General features: G+C 47.6%; 1 protein-coding gene across 5 annotated transcripts in view; it reads right to left on the bottom strand.

The window, feature by feature from the left end:
* The window catches only part of LOC118308895 (dedicator of cytokinesis protein 3-like), a 157,820-nt gene that overhangs the window by 52,577 nt on the left and 85,243 nt on the right, over positions 1–20,000 (bottom strand). For all 5 annotated transcript variants that reach the window (XM_035630331.2, XM_035630328.2, XM_035630329.2 and 2 more), the window contains exon 5: positions 16,069–16,165. In XM_035630331.2, the coding sequence (XP_035486224.2) occupies positions 16,069–16,165 (97 nt within the window). The remainder of the gene's footprint in view (positions 1–16,068; positions 16,166–20,000) is intronic.

Raw genomic sequence — 20,000 nt, forward strand, 5'->3', positions numbered from 1 at the left:
AATCAGCAGCTTATGGTAGAAACATGTGACTGCCTAAAGGTTTCCTGGGTTTGATTCTCCCCATGAATTAATAAAAGGAAAAGGTGCCAAAACATATACATGTGCGGTTGGCCACATGGTCCTGTGTTTAAAAATCACGTCTATAATTGATATGATTATGATACACTCGAGCGAGGAGGACGTGAGTGTTGTTTGACTTATTTTTCAGGTATTAAATGAATTTGACCATTTACAGGAAATACGACTGGCTGCTAATTCGACTGATGTTATAGAATAAGAATGAGAGAACATTTTAAACAACAATATTTCAAACATGGGAACATTTGTAAAGATTGGTTCCTCGTTGTAAGAGGTTATTTTTACATTATAATACATGATCCCTGTTTTGCATCGTCACGACAACGCTCACAGACTAGCATGCTTTTTTAGCAACGAAGCACTCAAGGTTAAAAAAAAGAAAAAGAAAAAGCACGACGACTTTCAGCCGCCGAGCGCCGAGCTGTATTTCACTTGGATTCCAAGGCGTTGCCTAGCAACAGCAAAGAGTCCTGCCCAGCAGTCCTCCTCAGCATCTGCTCAGCATTTGTGTTTTTTTTAAGGAGAAGCCCAGTGGACACAGAAGCTCACGCTCTTTGATACACACTCAGTGTGAGTCCGTATTAAAACGCCGCATGAACATACTGCTTTAATAATGCAGGGATGAAAATCTTCAGAGCCAAAGTACACTTCAATCTTTTTCATTATTTGAAACCAGATCCCAAGTGATGAATAACCCCCCCCCCCCCCGCCAAAAAAACAACCTCAAAAGTTCATCTAGCAAAAGATGTGAAACACAAAAGTATCTGCGATTTGACTGATCAAACCAATTCACAGCCGATAATCATAAATAATAAACCAGTCTGTCGAAAACAGAAGACATTACACGAGTGATGATTTTTGTCAGAGGAGCCGGGGTCAGTGTGAGGCGGCTGCAGACGACCCCTCACCAAACAGGTCCTTAATTCTGTTATATAAAGTATCAGCTTTTGTGGCAGACACTGCCCCCTTTTGTCTAATGTTCCATGCTGCACGGTGGCGTAGTGGTTAGCACTTTCGTTCTGGGTTCGAGTCCCGGTTCAAACCAACCAGGGCATTTCTGTGTGGAGTTTGCACGTTCTCCCCGTGTATGCGTGGGTTCTCTCCGGGTTCTCCGGCTTCCTCCCACAGTCCAGAGACATGCAGGATGGGGTCAGGTTCATCGGAGACTCTAAATTGTCCGACCTGTCCAGGGTGAACCCCGCCTCTCGCCCAATGTCAGCTGGGATTGGCTCCAGCCCCCCGCGACCCTTAAATGGATAAGGCGGAAGACGATGGATGGACGGCTGTTAAATTCCAACTCACACTGTCCCAGTTAATCGTCTGCAATGTGAAGCCAAAGGCTCACGATTCATGCTGTCGCACTGTACGGCCTGACCGTCGACTAAGTTTTTAGGAATCGACTCGTGCCCCCTGCCCCCTGCCCGCTGCCCGCTGCCCCCTGCCAGCTGCCCCCTGCCCGCTGCCCGCTGCCCCCTGCCAGCTGCCCCCTGCCCGCTGCCCCCTGCCCCCTGCCCCCTGCCCATTATTTACTCACGGTCTACTGTCAGGACCCAAAACAAGTAAAGAAACCAGTCAGCCAAACGCCACACAACAGGATCGTGTACTTAACCATCACTTGTTAAATTTATGTACTTTAACAATAAAAAACACTGTAAATACACGAGACCATCCCTGCGCCAGCCTGTTCACGTTACCTCGGCTGCGTGCCGCCGTACAGTCGGGTGCATTCTTCAGCCAAAGGCCGGCCACAAATTCTGCCTCATTCAACTGAGCTAATATAGAAAAGCTCATATATAACCAGGAGTGGTTACACTGTTCCTGAGGGAGCTGCTCAATCACCGCGGCAGCAGCAGGAGTCAGCAGTACAACCCCGCCGAGTGCGATTCAGACCAGAACCAGGCCGACACATCAGCACGCACGCACGCACACACATCTTATTTACAGCAGCCGGCAGTGAGAGAGAAGAAGTTAACCTGCAGTGAGGGTTCACCGACGCGTCTACACCAGAGATACTCCTGAGTTGAGTACATGTGTACTTCTACTGAACATGTATTCACATTACATCTTGCTGACGCCTTTGTACAAAGAGGCGGCATTAAGGGCCCACACTGGGGATGACCTGGAATTGAACCCCCGACAGTCAGAGGTTGCACCTCTGACTGTCCCAAAGTCAGAGGTGCAACCCACTGACTTGTCCGTGAGGTCAGACGGAGGAGGAGAGGTGACGGAGCGAACGCAGTCAACAGAATAAACCACCGCTGTTAAATCTGCATCAGAGTTTCTCCAGATTTGACTTGACTCTGATGCTTTTATTGATTTTCACCTTAATTTGACTGAGATTTTTATGGATTTTTTTTTTATCGATCATCCACTTTGCCGCTGACCCCACTCGGTTTAGTTTTGAACTGCTCGAATCTGACATGTTTTTGGAATCCGGCCCATTTGTGGGTTTTATTTGTACGACAGTTAAATCGGCCCGCAGTGTTTTTAACGTTTGGCCTCGTTGTGATCTGCTCGTTTTAATTTGCAGCTCTGAGTGGAGCACTCTGCAACGTGGGTTTTGAAAACCACCATAAATATAAGGATTATGGTTCGTGTTTATTTATTTAATATGAAATTTTAAAAAACTGCATCAGTGCATGACCTGAATATATGTTTGTTTTTCTGTCTGCAGCAGGACTGGGATCTGCAATATGAGTTGGAGCAAACTAGTTATTATCTGATCATCTGCTTGAATCACATGAACAGAGCCGCACGTCCACTGACTGCAGCTTCAGTCGATCCCGTTTAAAAGTCATTGTTCATCGAGGTGAAGCACAAAGTCGGTCTGCAGAACCGTGATGTGACATTAATGCAGGAGAATACTCATCACAGACTGTCAAGGCTGGATTATCAATCAACTGCAGCAGGAGATAAAACAGATCTATCTATATTGTTGTAATGTATCAAAAAGATTTGCCTCAAACTAACTACTGTAGCAATAATAATAGAGTCCCGATGCCAAATATTAGAGACGTCATGTGTTCAGTTGGTGAATTTCAGGACATCTGAGCGGGTTTTAACTGCAAAATGAGCAAGTTAGCTCTCAAAGCACTTATTAGCATATTATTAAAAACTAACTGCTGTTATGAAAACTTCAAACCAAATCTCTTATGTGACTGGTCCTGCGTGAGGCCGCCTGCTACACTGTAGCACCCAGTGTAGCAGGGATGGTACCAGACCTCAGAAGGTTTCCTTTGGCGTGTCCGTCCTCGGTCGGTGTGGGGACGACCCCGCGCACCAGGTCACCACGATTTCACCTTTCTCAAAGTTGCCTCTTCGCGCCAACATCCGGCAATTTGCCTGAAAGCGTCCACTGTTCGCGCACGGTCCAACACTCCCCGGGCCTCGACAGGTGCTGTTGTTAAGAGACAATGAACGTGCAGATGAACTGAGGGGAAAGAAATCAAATATTTTGTGCGATCCAGCGCTGCCACCACACCAACTCCTGCGTGGACTCTGACAGGCCTCCCGCAGGCGACGCCCACAGAGGCGTTTCACGGCAAAATCCCAGCGAGCGAGCAGCCTGTCAAAGATGACTCGCGACGTCTTTCCTGCCTACATGGAGTGGAAAAAAGACAAAAAACACGGGGGCTGGTTCACGCGTGCCATCTGTACTTAGCAGCCGGCCGTCCGCTGGACTAAAAAGCTGCTTTTTAAATAAAACGCTGGACGGTGGATTTATCCGGGACATCTGGCCGCGTCCCGGTCGGTGGGCGGACGCGCTCGGACCCCCTGACCCGCCGTCAGCTGGACTTGGAACGAGGTGAACCAGCCCGGAACGACAGGAGGGGAAACAAACTTCCTCTCCAGCTCGGGCTGGCGCTGAACGACACCCCCGCCCACGGCGCAAATACAGATATACGGAGCTTTGAAATGAGAGCAGTCCATCTGTCTTCAAGAGAAAAATAGAGTCTCGCAGGTGCAGTACAGGCCTGAACTCTCTTTTGTGAGGACTATTTGTGGAGTCAGTCTCCCTCCCTCCCTCCCTCCCTAACTGCTCTCCTCTGCCTCTTTCCCCCAGCCGGTCACACCTTCGCGTCCTGCGGGAACCAACACGCACATTGACGCAGTTTAACACATCTGCGCCGCCTCAGCGCCGCCAAACACCAGTCCAGCAGATCTCAGAGAATGGCGCCGCGCCCAAAGAAGAAGAAGAAGAAGAAGAAGAGGAGGAAGAAGAACAAGAACAAGAACAAGAACAAGAACAAGAACAAGAACAAGAACAAGAACAAGCAATTCGGCCCCGTCGGACCTGGCGCTCGCGCCGTCTCGACACACGCAACAAGAAAGACGCGGCGACGCAAACAAGGCCGCACGCGACGTCTCAGCAGAAGCCGCACGAATGCCGAGCGCCGGGAGGAACGTTCAGCTCCGGGCGAGGCCGCTGTCGAGTTCACCGCACATTCCCCTCGCCTCTTCACTGCTGCAGCGGCCTTCTGCTTTTTCAACAGTTAGGAAGAGGCAGTGTGAAGCTCCTCATCTCGCCGACGGGCCCACGAAAGGCACACGCCTCCGCATCTCCCCGAAGGGGCCCGAGGTCGGCCTCCAGAGAGGGTCGGAGGTTGTCACAGCTCGGCATCAATGCGTAATAAGATTTCATGCGGCCTGACAGCTCCGGCGCTTCGCACGGGACATTTTTCAACACCTCGGTTCCATTAGCCACGTCGCCGCTCCATTTTTCACACCTGACAAATGAGAAAAAGCGAAGTGTCGCGGCTTCACTCGTGGGGGGTTTCGGGACGTGTCGCAAGTGACGAGGTTTTCAGACGTCGAGGCGCATGAAAATGAAGCAATTTTTTCGTTTTTTTGGAGTTCAAAGCAAACAGATAGAAGATCTTCATCATATTCGTCAGGTTGCGTTTTCACCCCTGTTCGTGTGTCCGTTTGTCGGCAGGAGTGCACCATGACTATTGACTGAATGTGCAGTCAACTAGGTGGAAGGATGAGACATGGGCCGAGAAAGAACTGGAGCAGGTACAGGAGTCTTTTTAATATCCATTTTCTTCAACGTTGTGAGATGATAAAGAAAGCTTTCCCATATCCCATAAAATAATTCATGAAGCTTGATGAAAAAAGTCATATTTACAGAACTGTTCCAAATAAAAATGCCAATATTTGGTCTGTGTGATGTGTGTATCAACAAAATGCAATTCAACGCTAACCAGGCAACAATGAATCCCCTTTACAGCGGACTGGAGCAGTTTCAAATATTCTTAGCGACTGAGTGAATGAATTCAGACTCGGTTCTCTCGGGACGCCTCAGGAGAGCGGACGCTCAATGACACTTTAATCTGGTGAAGTTTAAAAAAAAGGAAATTCTGAAAAGGTACGATCGTGTTTTCAGAGCTTCGGTGCGAAACTTTAAATGTAACAGACAGATTCGCATTCACGCCTCTCGAGATCAGGACTTGTGAAAATACTGAAAAACTGTGTGGCTCCGAGCTAATGCAGAACATCTTCAACTACTGCATAATAATTAACTTTCCAAAGTAGAAATGAACAAACAACTGGCCGGACTCAAACAGTTCGCTGTAATCCATCCTAGTGTCTCCCTCCTCCTTTCCTTCTGTACTGTCTCCATCAAATAAAGCAGAAAATGCAAAAAAAACCAACTAAATTAATAACAATAAATAGAAGCTACTAATTTTTGAAAAAGAAACATGAAAAACATTAGATAAGTCCTAATGCAAATAGGAACTAAAGTGGACACTTCAGGCCGATGAGCGAGGAAGGCTTCGATGTTGGAAGGACACCTCCCGTCATTGTACATATGGGAGAAGAAAAAAAAAACCACCCACTGCATGAACACAGACATTTTGGAAGGACAACGCTCACATGCGACTCGTCGCCGCAGAAACAGACACTTTGGAAGGACGAGCGGCTCCTCTGCCGGCGCCAAGAGGGACATTTTGGACGATCTCCCTTCTCGGAGAGGTCAAAGGTGACGAAGTCCGCGAGGCAGATTGTACTTCCTCGTATCAAAGTGCTTGGGGGGGGGGGGGAAGCCGGCCAACCCCTTCACAACACGCCGCGCAGCTATTCACGACCAAACAGGATAATGAGGTCGGGGGATAAAGGGCGAATTCCGAGGCTACAGGCCACTCGCTGGGAAAACCACCTTCAAGTCCGATAATGGCTCCACAATCATTAACTGTGCTGTAAAAATGAAAATAATCCATTGAACAGGCTACATTTTCGTCAGGGAATGGACGTGTCGAGTGGAGTACAGACTTTCAACACGCTGACCTTGGATTCTGGTTCTGGGGTTTTATTTTTTATTCTGTGAGGAAGATTGTCAGAAATAAGAAAATGTTTTACTTTAGCCAATGTCACCGTTACCGAACCGGCCGGCAACCTTCAAAACTCCACCAGAAAGTTTCTCTGAAGTTTCAAGTGGCGACAACACACACAGACGGGTGAAGATCCGAAGGAGGACGTGATGCGGCTGTGATTATCCAGCCGAGGAGGTTATGTGTTCAGCCTCATCCATGGTTTCCATGAAACTTAGTGGCAGAACGGGACATGGGCCAAGAAAGAACCCATTGAAATGGTGAAATTTACCGTCTCCATTCATTGACCAGGTGGACTCTTTGAGCTAATATTCTTTTATCGGCGCTCATAATCCAGAGCTCCAACATGCGCTTGATCTTTGTTTTGTATCTATATTGTCTAATTAGTTTATTGTAATTGTTGATTACCTTCTTTTTTGTTGTTGGTGTCCTTGTTAGCTCTTGGTCCCACGGGTGAATGGGTGGGATTTGGGATGGGTAACTTTGGGAATCACATGTGTGTACATGTACGGTTTGTTTATAAAAAAATGCAAAATCGAGAAATAAAGTTACAATAAAAAAAGAAAAGAAAGAAAGAACCCTTTCAATTTTTCACGGGGATCCGAATAAAGGGACGCAGCCAGGATTCATTTTGAATCACCTTCAACATTGTGAGATTTTTTTTTCTGTTGGGGGACATTACCCACGATTTGTCAGAGAAAAAATCATGGATCTTAATAAAAAACAAAATAATCCCGGCAGCCTGATGGAATCTAAGGACTGCTGGAGCTCGGTGGATGTATGCACGCTACTCATTGCCATTCTAGTTGTTGTTGTGATTTTATGTTCATGTGGCTGTTTATTTTACCTTATGTAAGGAGTTTTCTTTTTTATCTTTCGAAGTGCACGGCCCTTCATTTTGAGAGGCACTTTGTTTCTTTCTTTCAAATGTGCAGGACGTGCGTGCTTCAGTTTGCGCTTCAGTTTGCCCTTGAGCTCGGGCTGCTATTGAAATTGCCTGCTCTCAGATTTCTTCCTCTTCCTCGTGGATTCCGTCAAGACGCCCCGACCAGTAGAACGCCAGGCGAGGTATTGACCGACGACTGCCTCATGGCCGGCTCCCGTGTTACCTCCCACAGCGCTCCTGAAGGAGTGTTACTGTTCAGCAGATCAATCTCCAGCACAATTTCCAAGACCTTGCTCTTGGAAAAAGAAAGTCCGTATCTTTACAACAATGTGACCCTGTGAAAACGTTGGCTGCTGGGTGAATCCACCACAACACCTCATCTCTCATTCATAAGAGTGTGCTGTAAGTTTTCCACTGCATTCTGCATTCACTCTAAATATCTCTCTGTATTAATTATGAACAGATACATATTTCTCCATTATGTCCAGGAAGACTGCATAGTCTTGTGATTGTCATGTTTTACAGGATAGATGTGGATTCAAATCTGTTTTTTTTCCGCTGTGTACTGCAGTTTATTTTCTTTTTATACAACTAGAATCCTTTACATACGATGTAAAGTAAACGGGAAAAGGACAGCATAGGCAGCTCGACAGTAGCACTGCAGGAGTTACGATCCCCAGAGGGGAACAAAACCAGACTTAACTACTTGTGATATGGATCTCAGGGATGGAAAATAAATCCCGGCTACTTCAGGAGCCTTTTTTTTACAGGCAAATGTGAAGTTATGCTCTGAGTGATGAGATGGAACATCATCCTTTTGTCTTCATTCAAACTATGTATTAAAAAGAAAGAAAGAAGTGAGGACGAAACTTTAGCTGAAGCCTCAGTGATGGAAAAGTAGTTTCGTTAGTTTACAGAATGTTGTTCGTGAGGAAGTGACCGGCTGGAAAACCCCCAGAAATGATCCTGATATAATGACAAAGATGTGGTCATTATCAAGGACGCTGTGCTGTCAGCATGGGGCTGCTGATGGGGCTGCAGCAGCCACTACTGGCCAGGAGCTGTAACTGCAAGAGTCACATTTTGAGACTAGCATAGCAGCGGGCCTGACGTTTTTGTATTTAGTTATATTTTGTTTTATATAAAATGAATTTCATTTCCTAATATTTATTTTCTGTGTAGTATTTTCTGAAGCACTAATGTAGATCTTGACATAGACAACGTTATGCTTGAACTGAAAGGATTTCAGTGGTGGTGTTAGTGGGTTGTATAAGGCTTTATCATATATATATATATAAACATATATTTTCTATTTCGATGTGTTTGTAAGTGAGTGAGGGAGAGAGCGAGAGAGAGCAAAGAGCTCTGCACACAGCTCTAAAATGAAGTAATGACGCAAAAAACTAAGTTAGAGATCTTTTAGGTTGTGTAAAAAACATAGTATAATTAAATATATATATAGTGGGTATATAGGCTATAGTATATAATCTGTCCATTTAGTGTATGCATCAGCCCTCTGATGCTTTTCATTGCCACTCGGAAGGTCACATGCCCTCTTGAATCATAAATATTATAAATTACATGAGTAAAACTAAACATTGCAGGACGACATGGAGGTTTACATACACACACATACACAGACATACACACACATATATATATATATATATATATTATATCGATATAGATTTTGAAAGGGGCTCAACTGCTACCATATGCCAAGAGTGGCCTCGTCTCCATGGCAACGGCAGGTGAGTCACCACGATGAATACATGACACTGCATTGAAGCCTATAGATCCTTTACAGACACAGACGCACATGATAACATGCAGCTGTAACACAAGAGGATGGACGCGCACACACACGCACATGCACACACACACACACACACACACACACACACACACCTGGATGACAGGAGCTCTGAAACACACTACACGTTCCAAATGTAGGAGATGATTGCAGCCACTTACAGGTGTGAGAGGATGATGAATCCACTCGTTTCCCTCCTTGCCATTCCCCTCTCTGCCTCTCTGCCTCTCTGTCTCTCTGTCTCTCTGATTCTCTGATTCTAGCACTGGCAAACAGCTAAACAGCGATCCAAAGCAGCAGGCGAGAGGAAAATCACAGCCTGTCAAACTACTTGAGATCCTCTCACAATGTGCTGTAACAACACTAACTCCCTCCCTCCCTCTCTCTCGCTCTCTCTGCTTGTGTGACTGTGTGTGTGTGTGCGTGTGTGTGTGTGCACCTATGCTTTATTCTTCTACTCTCTCTCTCCTCCTCTGACCCAATCTCCATCTTTCTTTCTTTTTCTTCTTCCTCTTCTGACACACCTCCGTCCTCTTAATATGTTGCCACCCTCCAACCTGCTCTCCCTCTGGACAGAGAAACATCACCTCTCTTCGCCTCTCTTTGCTGTCGCGGCACCACACACTTGTCAACGCCAACTGGCGTAAAGTTTGAGAATTCCAGAAAAGAAAAAAAACTGTGTCACCGCATCAACCTCCCAAATGTGATCATCAGTAAACCAGAGAGCGCATACATACCTCCACCAACAGTCCCATTATGAAACCACATTTAAATCCACTTCTAAAAGTGCACACCGTCATAGATATCAGTCCCTGAGATATGCCTGTTTTTTGTTCCCATTGAGATCCATGAATTATTCCCATCCTTCCACTAAGTATGGTTAGTATGGTAGCTTTACACGAATTGCAACGCTAATCTAGACGACTGGCAACATCACAGTTTGTTTTAGCTATTTCCTGGTTAAATAAAAAACACGCCGAAGCACAGTTGACTTCACTCCCCACTGTGCCATCACCTGTCACTCAGACAACGTGTCAGCGGCAATTAAGCGCATCCTGACGGGCGACGGTGCAGGCGAGCCCCGCGATTGGCCGCCTGCGTCGCCGCTGTCTCTATAATTAGCCTGATGACTGGGGAGGATGTTTTTTCCAGCCACCGGTTGGCGAGTCTTTGCCTTACGAACGCTGACATCGCTCCGTGCACCTCCTGCGCCTGATTCCTGACGTCGCAGCTTTTATCAACGGCTTATCGACACACGACAACAAAAAAAAGTGCAGTGTGAGAGACAGACACACACAGAGAGAGAGAGAGAGACGTGAGTCAAAGGCCAAAACCAGAGGTGGCGTCTACAACACTGCGCTGTTGGATTTACTACACAGAGCTGTCAGTCAAAAACAAAAAAACACACACACACACACACACGGCAAATGGCGACAGAGGCCTGCGGGGGGGAGAAGACGGATGTCGGTTATATACAGTCGCACTGACAGAATCTGTGTCCATGAGAAAGGTTGTACTACAGTTATGAATCCATGACAGTTCAAGTGCATCATTTCATCTCAGATTTGCCTCAGACAGTAACTGTGGGTCAAAACAATTTGAACTGTGCAAATATGAATATGAATATGAGATGCAACAGAGGGATTTTTTTTTCAAAATGTTAACATTAGAAAAAAGCGGTGCTGCAGCAAATCATAATCAATTTTTCCCCAATTAATTACTATACTTATGGCGTGTTTTAATGATTCAATTAGACATTTAACACGACCACAGAGGTATTTTTTTTTTATTCGAAGAACTTTGTGATTGTAACATTTTCAAATAATCACCATATCGCGGGACATGTTCAGGAACATGTCCGGACCGAAGCGCATGTCTGAAAGCAGTTTGTTCTGCACCAGAACACCCAAGAAAATTCCTCGAATGTGAAAAGACTCGATTGTGACTTTTGTTCCCGGTTCTTTCGCCAGCGGCAGATTTACAATTTTCACAGAAAATGTCGCCTCGCCCTTTTTAAACGCTTTGCCTGGCGCTTGGTGCCCAGTTTCCCCTTCGGGACACGCAAACATACAAACATACATAGCGTGTCGCGCGCTGGCTGTCCATGCAGTGATAAAGTACAGTACACACACACAGTCTGGACGGAGACAGTCGACGGAAGTAATCAACCAGACGCGTCTTTCATTTCTCTCAATCATCCATATTTGAGTGTGGGTTTGAGGCAAAAAAGAGCATTACAAAGTATCTGCAGATATTTTCGTTGGATTTATTTTCACTCCAGTTTTTATAATGAATTCAGTTTCCTCTTCTTCAAATCACCAGACTTTCACTTGGACTCCGTCTCTCTGCCTCCGTGTGCCCACTTATATCTATGGAGACAGTTTTATTCAAATATTTATTTACTAGATAGTTATTCAGATATGTTCGTCTGGTTCAATTCCTGTTTGTCAGAACAGAGTCTACTTCTTTTATTTGTGTTTCTCTGCACCGCTCTGTCTTTCATCCATCTGCTTCCCGCTGAGACGTTAGCGACGTGACACAATCCCGCTTATTTTTGAGTTTCACAATGCACAGCTTTGTTTCTTTTTGTAATGCGAGTGCAATTTGATCAACGTTTATGTGCGTCATTCCCAGTTTAAAATCCTTTTGTGATCGGGCCTTTCCCTGACTCATGATTCTTTGTGCGTCTGCGTCGGCGTGAGCGCTCCGCGTCGCGTGTGCGTGAAACCGGATCTGCATGCACATGCAAGTCGGTGTGTCTGTGCAAAAAGAGTGATGATCGCGTAACAAGGACTCTCAGGACGCCCTGATGCCTTTTCCACGATACCTCTCACTAAGTGCTTCGCGTGTGTTCAGCTCAGCTACCGTGGCGGTTTGTTTTGTAACTTTGATTTAATGCATCAATTATTGAGTTCCATCTCTTATTTAAAAAAAAAAAAAAGCCTTATGAGATATTGAACGCGCAGCATCACTCGCTAACTGAACACTCAGCGGGTCAAAGACGAACCGAAACCTCGAGTTCGTGAACTGTAATGACCGGCGTGTCCCGACCAAGGCTGCGATAGGCTTGAGAGGCCGCCGCCCACTCCATCCCCTGTTTCTCGGCCACGCTCGAAGGAGCCCTCGAAATGGGACGGCCCTCGCCGCGCCGCTGTGACGCAGCCTCTGAAGGTTGTGGCCGGCCAATTTGGACACGGCGATCATGTTTGTGTCCAACCGTCGTAGTTCAGAATATCGGCACGCTTGCGTCTGCTGATCACCACTAAACTCGAAAATACAGCTGAGGCCGATCGGGGGAACGGCGTTCGCCTTTAAAGGTGGTTAAATAATGTCGGGCGAGTGAATGGTTTGGACCACGTGCTGCTGCAAGAGAGAAAAGTTATAGCATCGCTAGGGTTATTACAATTTGTCTGGAAAGACAAATGAACAAGTGTGCCAAACCTTCCATGGAGCACATTCAAGACTTGATGAGACATTTTGCTGAAAAGCACAAAGGTGAACCACATGGTGGCGCCAGAGAAGGAGGCATCACACGGGGACAACGAATGTCTGAGCCAAGTTAGTTAAAAACTGGCGACCGGCACCATTAACGCCATTTCAGATTCTCCCCACCTCTGATCAAAGAGCGTCTGCCACTCTGTGTTGTCTGTTTAGCCCTAAACAGTAGTGACGTTCACATTGATTTTCCTTTTTTCCTTTTTTTTGCAGATGTCCACATGGACTGGATTACGGAGCACTTCTCTCCTAATGGCCACTCGGGGCACTTTACACTACAAGTCACATTCAGCCGCTCACACATCATTGGCTCGATGGAGGATCGAGCGTCTGGCCCGAGGACACTTCCGCATGGGGACTGGAGGAGCTTCGAACCACCGGCCGCGACGACTCGTCTTACTCTCCCTCAGCCGTCCTCACAGTTTAACACTTTATGTATTTCTTTTTATTCGTTGGCTGGGACGTCGGTCTATCACCTCTGTACCTCCAGTCTGTATTTCTCTGCAGCTCATAGTCGGTTATCTCTTCTTCCACCTCACACACTGTCTCCCTCCCTCTCGCCTGTTCATCCTCTTTGTCGGCTGCGTCTGCTCGTATCTTTCCTTCACACACTCTGTCTTATATTTTCATATTAGTTTTTTTAACTCCATATCTGAGACACTGACTCCGAGTTTATCAGAGTTTATTTAGCGTCTCTCTCTCTCTCTCTGTTGCACACTCTCACATCCAACAATGTGTTAAATTCCCTAAGGCCGTGTGCAAAGGACACGGACACACACACACACACACACACACACACACACACACACACGCTGGAGAGAGAGAGGGTGTGTGTGTGTGTGTTCACCAGGAGAGGACACCTTTCCACAGCAAAGGACACATCTGTATGTTCATGTGTTTTTTTCTGTGTACCTGTGTGTGTGTGTGTGTGTGTGTGTGTGTGTGTGAGAGAGACAGAGGGAGAAGGTTAATGTAGTGTTGTCGCTCGACCTTTCTGCTCTGCTGCGTTGGTGTCCCCCCCCCCCCCCCCCTCTCCCCAGGGTCCGGTACCACGACCATCCATTTACTGGGAGTTCAGCCCGTCAGCGCGTGTCTGTGCTCCGGGCTTCGCCCGTGTGTCACTGCGTGATGTGCACACTTCAGACGGAGCACCGGTACACGATTTTAAACTGTGTGCGTGCAAGTGTGAGTGATGAAGAGTGTGAGAAAAGAAAAGAAAAACCACAACAGAGGGGCCTGGTCGGTGTCTTCGCCTGCCGCGTGCACTCATGCGGGTGCGATCATACTGTGCACCCCATGGTGGCGCCAGAGAGGGAGGCGCTGAAGGATGCGTCATATGGGGACCATGACTGTTTGAACCAGACCTCACCGCCAAAAACAACAACATTTAGTGCCGACTGTTGCAACCCAATTAAAAATGAAACGATTTATTCATAATAATCATACGCTGAGCAATATTGTTTGTATTTTGTGGCTGCAACACTCCACAAAAAAATAACAGATGATAAGTTAATATTACTGAGTAGTTATATATAATATATTTAGAATTGCATAACATGTTTCCTCTCTTTATACAGTAACCGCCACGTCAGCAACCTGCATTATTCACGCATCATCCCTATTTTGTTTTAATCTACACCTGGACTTTTACCATAAACACACTTTATTGCAAATACTCCTTTGTCTTTCTTTTATGTACAAAAAAGACTGCGTTTCCTCCTGTTGGATCTACAGTAGCTTCGAGACAACATCTGTTTTTTGAGACTCTAAAGTGACGTCTGTCGCGATGGGAAGGGACAATCTGTCACGCAGAACCCGACAGAGACGAGTTTTTTGTCTTGCATCCATTCAGCTCCGGCAGGGAGCAAAGACAAAAGTCTGTTAGCGCCGGAACAAAAAACAGGCGGAGAGTGACGGGACCGGCAGGACACGAGGAGGAGGAGCGATGAAAACGAATGTTAGAGCAGAGACAGAGGATATTGACAGATTCAGCCTGTTTAAATCACAGAATCCCTGTTCCTCCTAATACATAGGACAAGTATAGAGAAGATGAGAAACACAGGCAGGTCAGGTTTCTAACAACAATCTGACTGTACGGAACAAGCAGCTCTATAATGTTCATATCATATATGTAAGATGTGATCAAATATGAGATCTCGACAAAGGGAAGTAAATCAAGCAGGAACCACGGCGGCAGGAGCCGATCAAGCTGCGGGCCGCGGAGAGTCGAGCTCGAAATAAAAGCAACGTTGCCGAACGTCGGCAATTCAAGCACAGCACACACAGATTGTGTCTGAATGCTAAATATGATCCACCAGCGCAACGAGGTCCGGACACTGTCCTTGACTTCTGCGGAGGGAGAGTGCACACGTTACTCCCGACACCGTCCGAAACGTCCCCCGCCAGCCCCCCCTCGTAAAATTGTATTCGTTGAACGTCCGAAAAATCAAATTCTGCTCTCTGCTCTCCGGAATTATCGCCACGCCCTGCCTCCTGCTGCTCCGCACAGACGCCACCGAGCATTCCGAACAGGCCCCGTCCGCACCCGACGACAACATCCGATCACGTCACACATCGCTCGGTTCGCGCCCGACGACAACATCCGATCACGTCACACATCGCTCGGTTCGCGCCCGACGACAACATCCGATCACGTCACACATCGCTCGGTTCGCGCCTGACGACAACAACATCCGATCACGTCACACATCGCTCGGTTCGCGCCCGACGACAACATCCGATCACGTCACACATCGCTCGGTTCGCGCCCGACGACAACATCCGATCACGTCACACATCGCTCGGTTCGCGCCTGACCTCGCAATGACCTCAGATCAGATCTCATTCCCCCCGCTCTACATGCAGATAAACCCATGGATGATTTATTTTAGTCAGGCAAGTTCGATTATACAGATGGGTCTATTGTCAGTGTGTGTGTGTGTGTCTGTGTGTGTGTGTGTGTGTGTGTGTGTGTGAGAGAGAGAGAGAGAAAGAAAGAGCGGCAAAAGGGAGGGGCTTTGGCGAATGAACGCGCTATGAAATATTTCATTATTTTACCCATTTGAGAGGGAATCGAAAACAACAACCATTGAGCTTAAAGTCAAAATGTTTTCGTGTCATTATGAAACCATGGCGGGTCAGAGGACGTCAGGTGTCCCAGACCGCCTACCGAATGTGGCCCGAGGGATTTGATCCCTCGGGCTGGATGTTAACGCCGGCTGTGAACAGCGGACGGTGCAGAGAGGAGCTCGTCTCTCGGGGGAACCGAGTCTCTAGTTTCTATATTTTACCGTTTATGATATATAACCAGCTCATGAATGAATGAATGCATCAGGACTGAAGCGGGACACAGCATCCAAGACCCTCGGCTGCCTTGCGTCAGCGCAGGACGTGAGCAAAGCGCGCCGAAGAACACAAAGAAGAGAACCTGCAGCCACGTGAGACTCAGGGTCCGCTCTGCTTACCACGTAGAGCTGCTTCCACAGTAAGGCCCATTCCTGCAGCGTGGACGTCACCTCGGTGGCGATGGGGTCTTCCAGAGGCACCACGGTCTCGTGAGGCCTGTTCAAAGACGTGACAGAGGGAAAACAGTTGGATCAATGTTTTTTGCAGTAGTCAGGTGTTCACATGAGGGCAAACGCTGCACAGAGACGGGTCTACTGTACAAGATCACTACTTCTCACTCTTATTACAACGACACCAACTAGGCGAAGGTTGTGTTTAAGTTACCTCTTTCATTAAAGCCAAATAACTAAGGTCCGCAGTGCGAATGTTGTCAGAAGACAAAGGCCTTGATAAGCTAGTGACCTTAAAGGCAAGTTTTCTGGCAGCCATTTTGATTCAGGAAAGGTGCGATTACCGCCGCCTTCCAATGGGGTCTTGTTTACTCTCTTCTCTCCTCCCTCCTCTCTCCTCCCTCCTCCTCCTCCTTCTCCTCCTCCTCCTCTTCTCTCCTCCCTCTTCTCTCCTCCCTCCTCCCTCCTCTCTCCTCCTCTTCTCTCCTCCCTCCTCCCTCCTCTCTCCTCCTCTTCTCTCCTCTCTCCTCCTCCTTCTCCTCCTCCTCCTCTTCTATCCTCTCTCCTCCCTCCTCCTCCTCCCTCCTCCCTCCTCTCTCCTCTCTCCTGATCCTTCTCCTCCTCCTCCTCTTCTCTCCTCTCTCCTCCCTCCTCTCTCCTCCTCTTCACTCCTCTCTCCTCCTCCTCTCTCCTCTCTCCTCCCTCCTCCCTCCTCTCTCCTCCTCTCTCCTCCTCCTCTCTCCTCTCTCCTCCTCCTCTCTCCTCCCTCCTCCCTCCTCCCTCCTCCCTCCTCCTCCTCTCTCCTCCTCTCTCCTCCCTCCTTCCTCCTCTCTCCTCCATCCTCCTCCTCTCTCCTCTCTCCTCTCTCCTCCTCCTCTCTCCTCCTCTCTCCTCTCTCCTCCCTCCTCCCTCCTCCCTCCTCCCTCCTCCTCCTCTCTCCTCCCTCCTTCCTCCTCTCTCCTCCTCTCTCCTCCATCCTCCTCCTCTCTCCTCCTCCTCTCTCCTCTCTCCTCTCTCCTCCTCCTCTCTCCTCCTCCTCTCTCCTCTCTCCTCCTCCTCTCTCCTCCTCTCTCCTCCCTCCTTCCTCCTCTCTCCTCCTCTCTCCTCCATCCTCCTCCTCTCTCCTCTCTCCTCCTCCTCTCTCCTCTCTCCTCCTCCTCTCTCCTCTCTCCTCCTCTCTCCTCCCTCCTTCCTCCTCTCTCCTCCTATCTCCTCCTCCTCTCTCCTCTCTCCTCCCTCCTCCCTCCTCTCTCCTCCTCTCTCCTCCTCTCTCCTCCCTCCTTCCTCCTCTCTCCTCTCTCCTCCTCCTCTCTCCTCTCTCCTCCCTCCTCCCTCCTCTCTCCTCCTCTCTCCTCCCTCCTCCCTCCTCTCTCCTCCCTCCTCTCTCCGTTTCACACACAGATACATCATTGTGACCGTGGGGGAGTTGTTCTCTAAAAAAGTGAGAGCTGAGTCACTGCCTTCGGCCCGGGAGTCGTGAATAGGAGAGCACCTCTCTGTCTCTCACACACGATCCTTCACTGTCCCTCTCCTCTCCTCCCCTGCCACCTTCCCCCCCCCCTCCCCTCCTCCCTCCTCTCTCTCCGTCTCATGACTGATTCATTAACAAAAGCCAGTGTGCCAGATGAGCTCATCCCACGTAGCTGGCGGCCGCTCCGGTGATTTCATCCACATTAGTTACACTTGTATGTCAGACGCTTCTCCTCCTTTTTCCTCTTCTGTCCCCCCCCCCTTTTCCATCCCTCCCTTCTTCCGTTCCTCCTCTCGCTTCCCTGCCTCCTATTGTTCCTTCTCAAGTTTTTTCCATCACTCCCCTCGGCCTCTCCTGAGTGCTCTTCCTCTCTCTCCTCTCTCTCCTCCTCCTCTTCACTCCTTCACTCTTATCTTCCACTTGATCTCTCTCTCATCTGTTCTTCTTCCCTTTTGTGTGCAAATGTGCGTCCACATTCACTCCAACCACACATCGAGTCTCCTCTCTCTCGTCGTTGTCTGAACTCATCTTTGCCCCAAGCTGACATTCCGTCGTCCTGCACCCGGTCCCTTCTCATGTACTTCCCCTTCCCGTTATTACCTCCACCAATTTAGTTTGTCGGTTTGTCGACAAGATTGCGCAAAAACTAAAGAACACATTTCCCAGGAAACTTGGTGGAACGCTGGGACATGGGGCAAAAAAAGAGAAACGCCATTACACGTTGGCAGGGAGCCCGACAAAGGGGCAAAACCGAGAAATGATTCATCACCTTTTTTCAATATCACCGTTTTCCCAGGGAATGATTATGAGTGTTTTCAATTTGGTGTGGATCCAAATCAGCATCGACAGAGGGGGTCTGTTGGGCCATCGCTCTACTGCGAGTCATATTTTATTCTTCACACTTTCTTAACTCTCAATTGTGGATGAGATTGTGCATAGAGAAAACTTTTACCTTGGATGCTTGAAGTGCACTTCGCTGATTATACTTTTGTTCATCTAATGTACTTCACATTTTTTCTGAGTTTCAAATATCAAATGCAGCCATGCCTGTAGATATGATGCACACATTTTCAACACACACACATACGCACACACGCACTATCCGACTGTATCCCATGTGAAACGCTCTAACACTTTGTCAGGGATGAGAACCGTCAAGCTCCGTATGCCGACATTAACCTGAGGGTCGTCAGGACAGTGGCCGTTTGATCGCGTTGATCCTAATGTGAGCCGACGATCGCAACGCGGCGCGGAGCAAACTACACACACAGTGAATTCTTTAAAAGGAAGCAACCCACTCGTTTCCCTTTCTGCATCCTCCTGCACGTCTTTACATCACTTTGCCTACTTTCTATCTAAAATGTTTTTCTCAAATCACGACGCCTTTCATATCTTCTGTCAAGCACTTTGACTTGTCTTGCTGTTCAAAAGTACAACACAGTACAAACACACGCGTCTTGTCTTCCTTCCTGTATGCAGGTGTAACATCAGGTTTAAGAAGATCCTGTCATCAAATGTTCACCTGTCTGCACGTCTATCTATCTGCAGGATACTAATAAAAAAACATCTGTACATTAACAAACGTCTGTGCTACTGTGGGCCGACAGACACTGTTGCTGGTGCTGGAGCGAACGGCTCGCCGATCCTTTCGTTATCTGATATTTGTGAATACATTATAGTCCATCCATCCATCGAACGCAGAACCTTCTTGCTGTGAGGTGAAGGTGCTGACCACTACACCACCGTGCAGTGGTTAGAACCACTACACAGTGGTTGTAATACTACAACCATAATATAGTTATTATACTACAATGTAGTGTATACTACATTGTAGTATAATAATAATAGTATATTATGTAATTCATTCATTCATGATCATTTAGTTTATTAAAAAACGATGAAAGAGCAACAGAATTGATTGCAGTGTCCTCTTCAGTTGATCGAGGGGAACGCAGCACTGTGCAGGAATTCTCTGGAAGAACTCACAAGCTGCCAAAATCATGTCCGATCGATATCTAAATCCAGCGACCGTGATATCAGGTTCACCGCAGAATGAAACAGGATATCGGCCCGACGGCGGCCGGAGCTAAAGGACGACAAAGGGCGTCGGGTGGGTTTCGGAAACGATCAATGGGCGTCGAGTGAAACAACCAATCGCTTTTATATCTTGTGTAGCGTGTCATGCGACGACAACCGATGCCACGTCTGGGACGCGTCACGACGTCCGAACAGAAAGACGAGCGTGTTCGGGAAGTTTTTTCCCAGCACAAGTGACATCTGGGCTGTTGAGAATTCCTGCTGTTTTAAGTTGCTGGTTTTCTATTGAGTCTTTTTTAACCCATCTACATTTCTGCATCAGTCTTGAACTCTCTGGGCCCGATTCCCCTCCGCTGACCGTCACTCAGTTCGT

The sequence above is a fragment of the Scophthalmus maximus genome, chromosome 6 (assembly GCF_022379125.1).
Source record: "Scophthalmus maximus strain ysfricsl-2021 chromosome 6, ASM2237912v1, whole genome shotgun sequence".
NCBI classification, from domain to species: Eukaryota; Metazoa; Chordata; class Actinopteri; order Pleuronectiformes; family Scophthalmidae; genus Scophthalmus; species Scophthalmus maximus.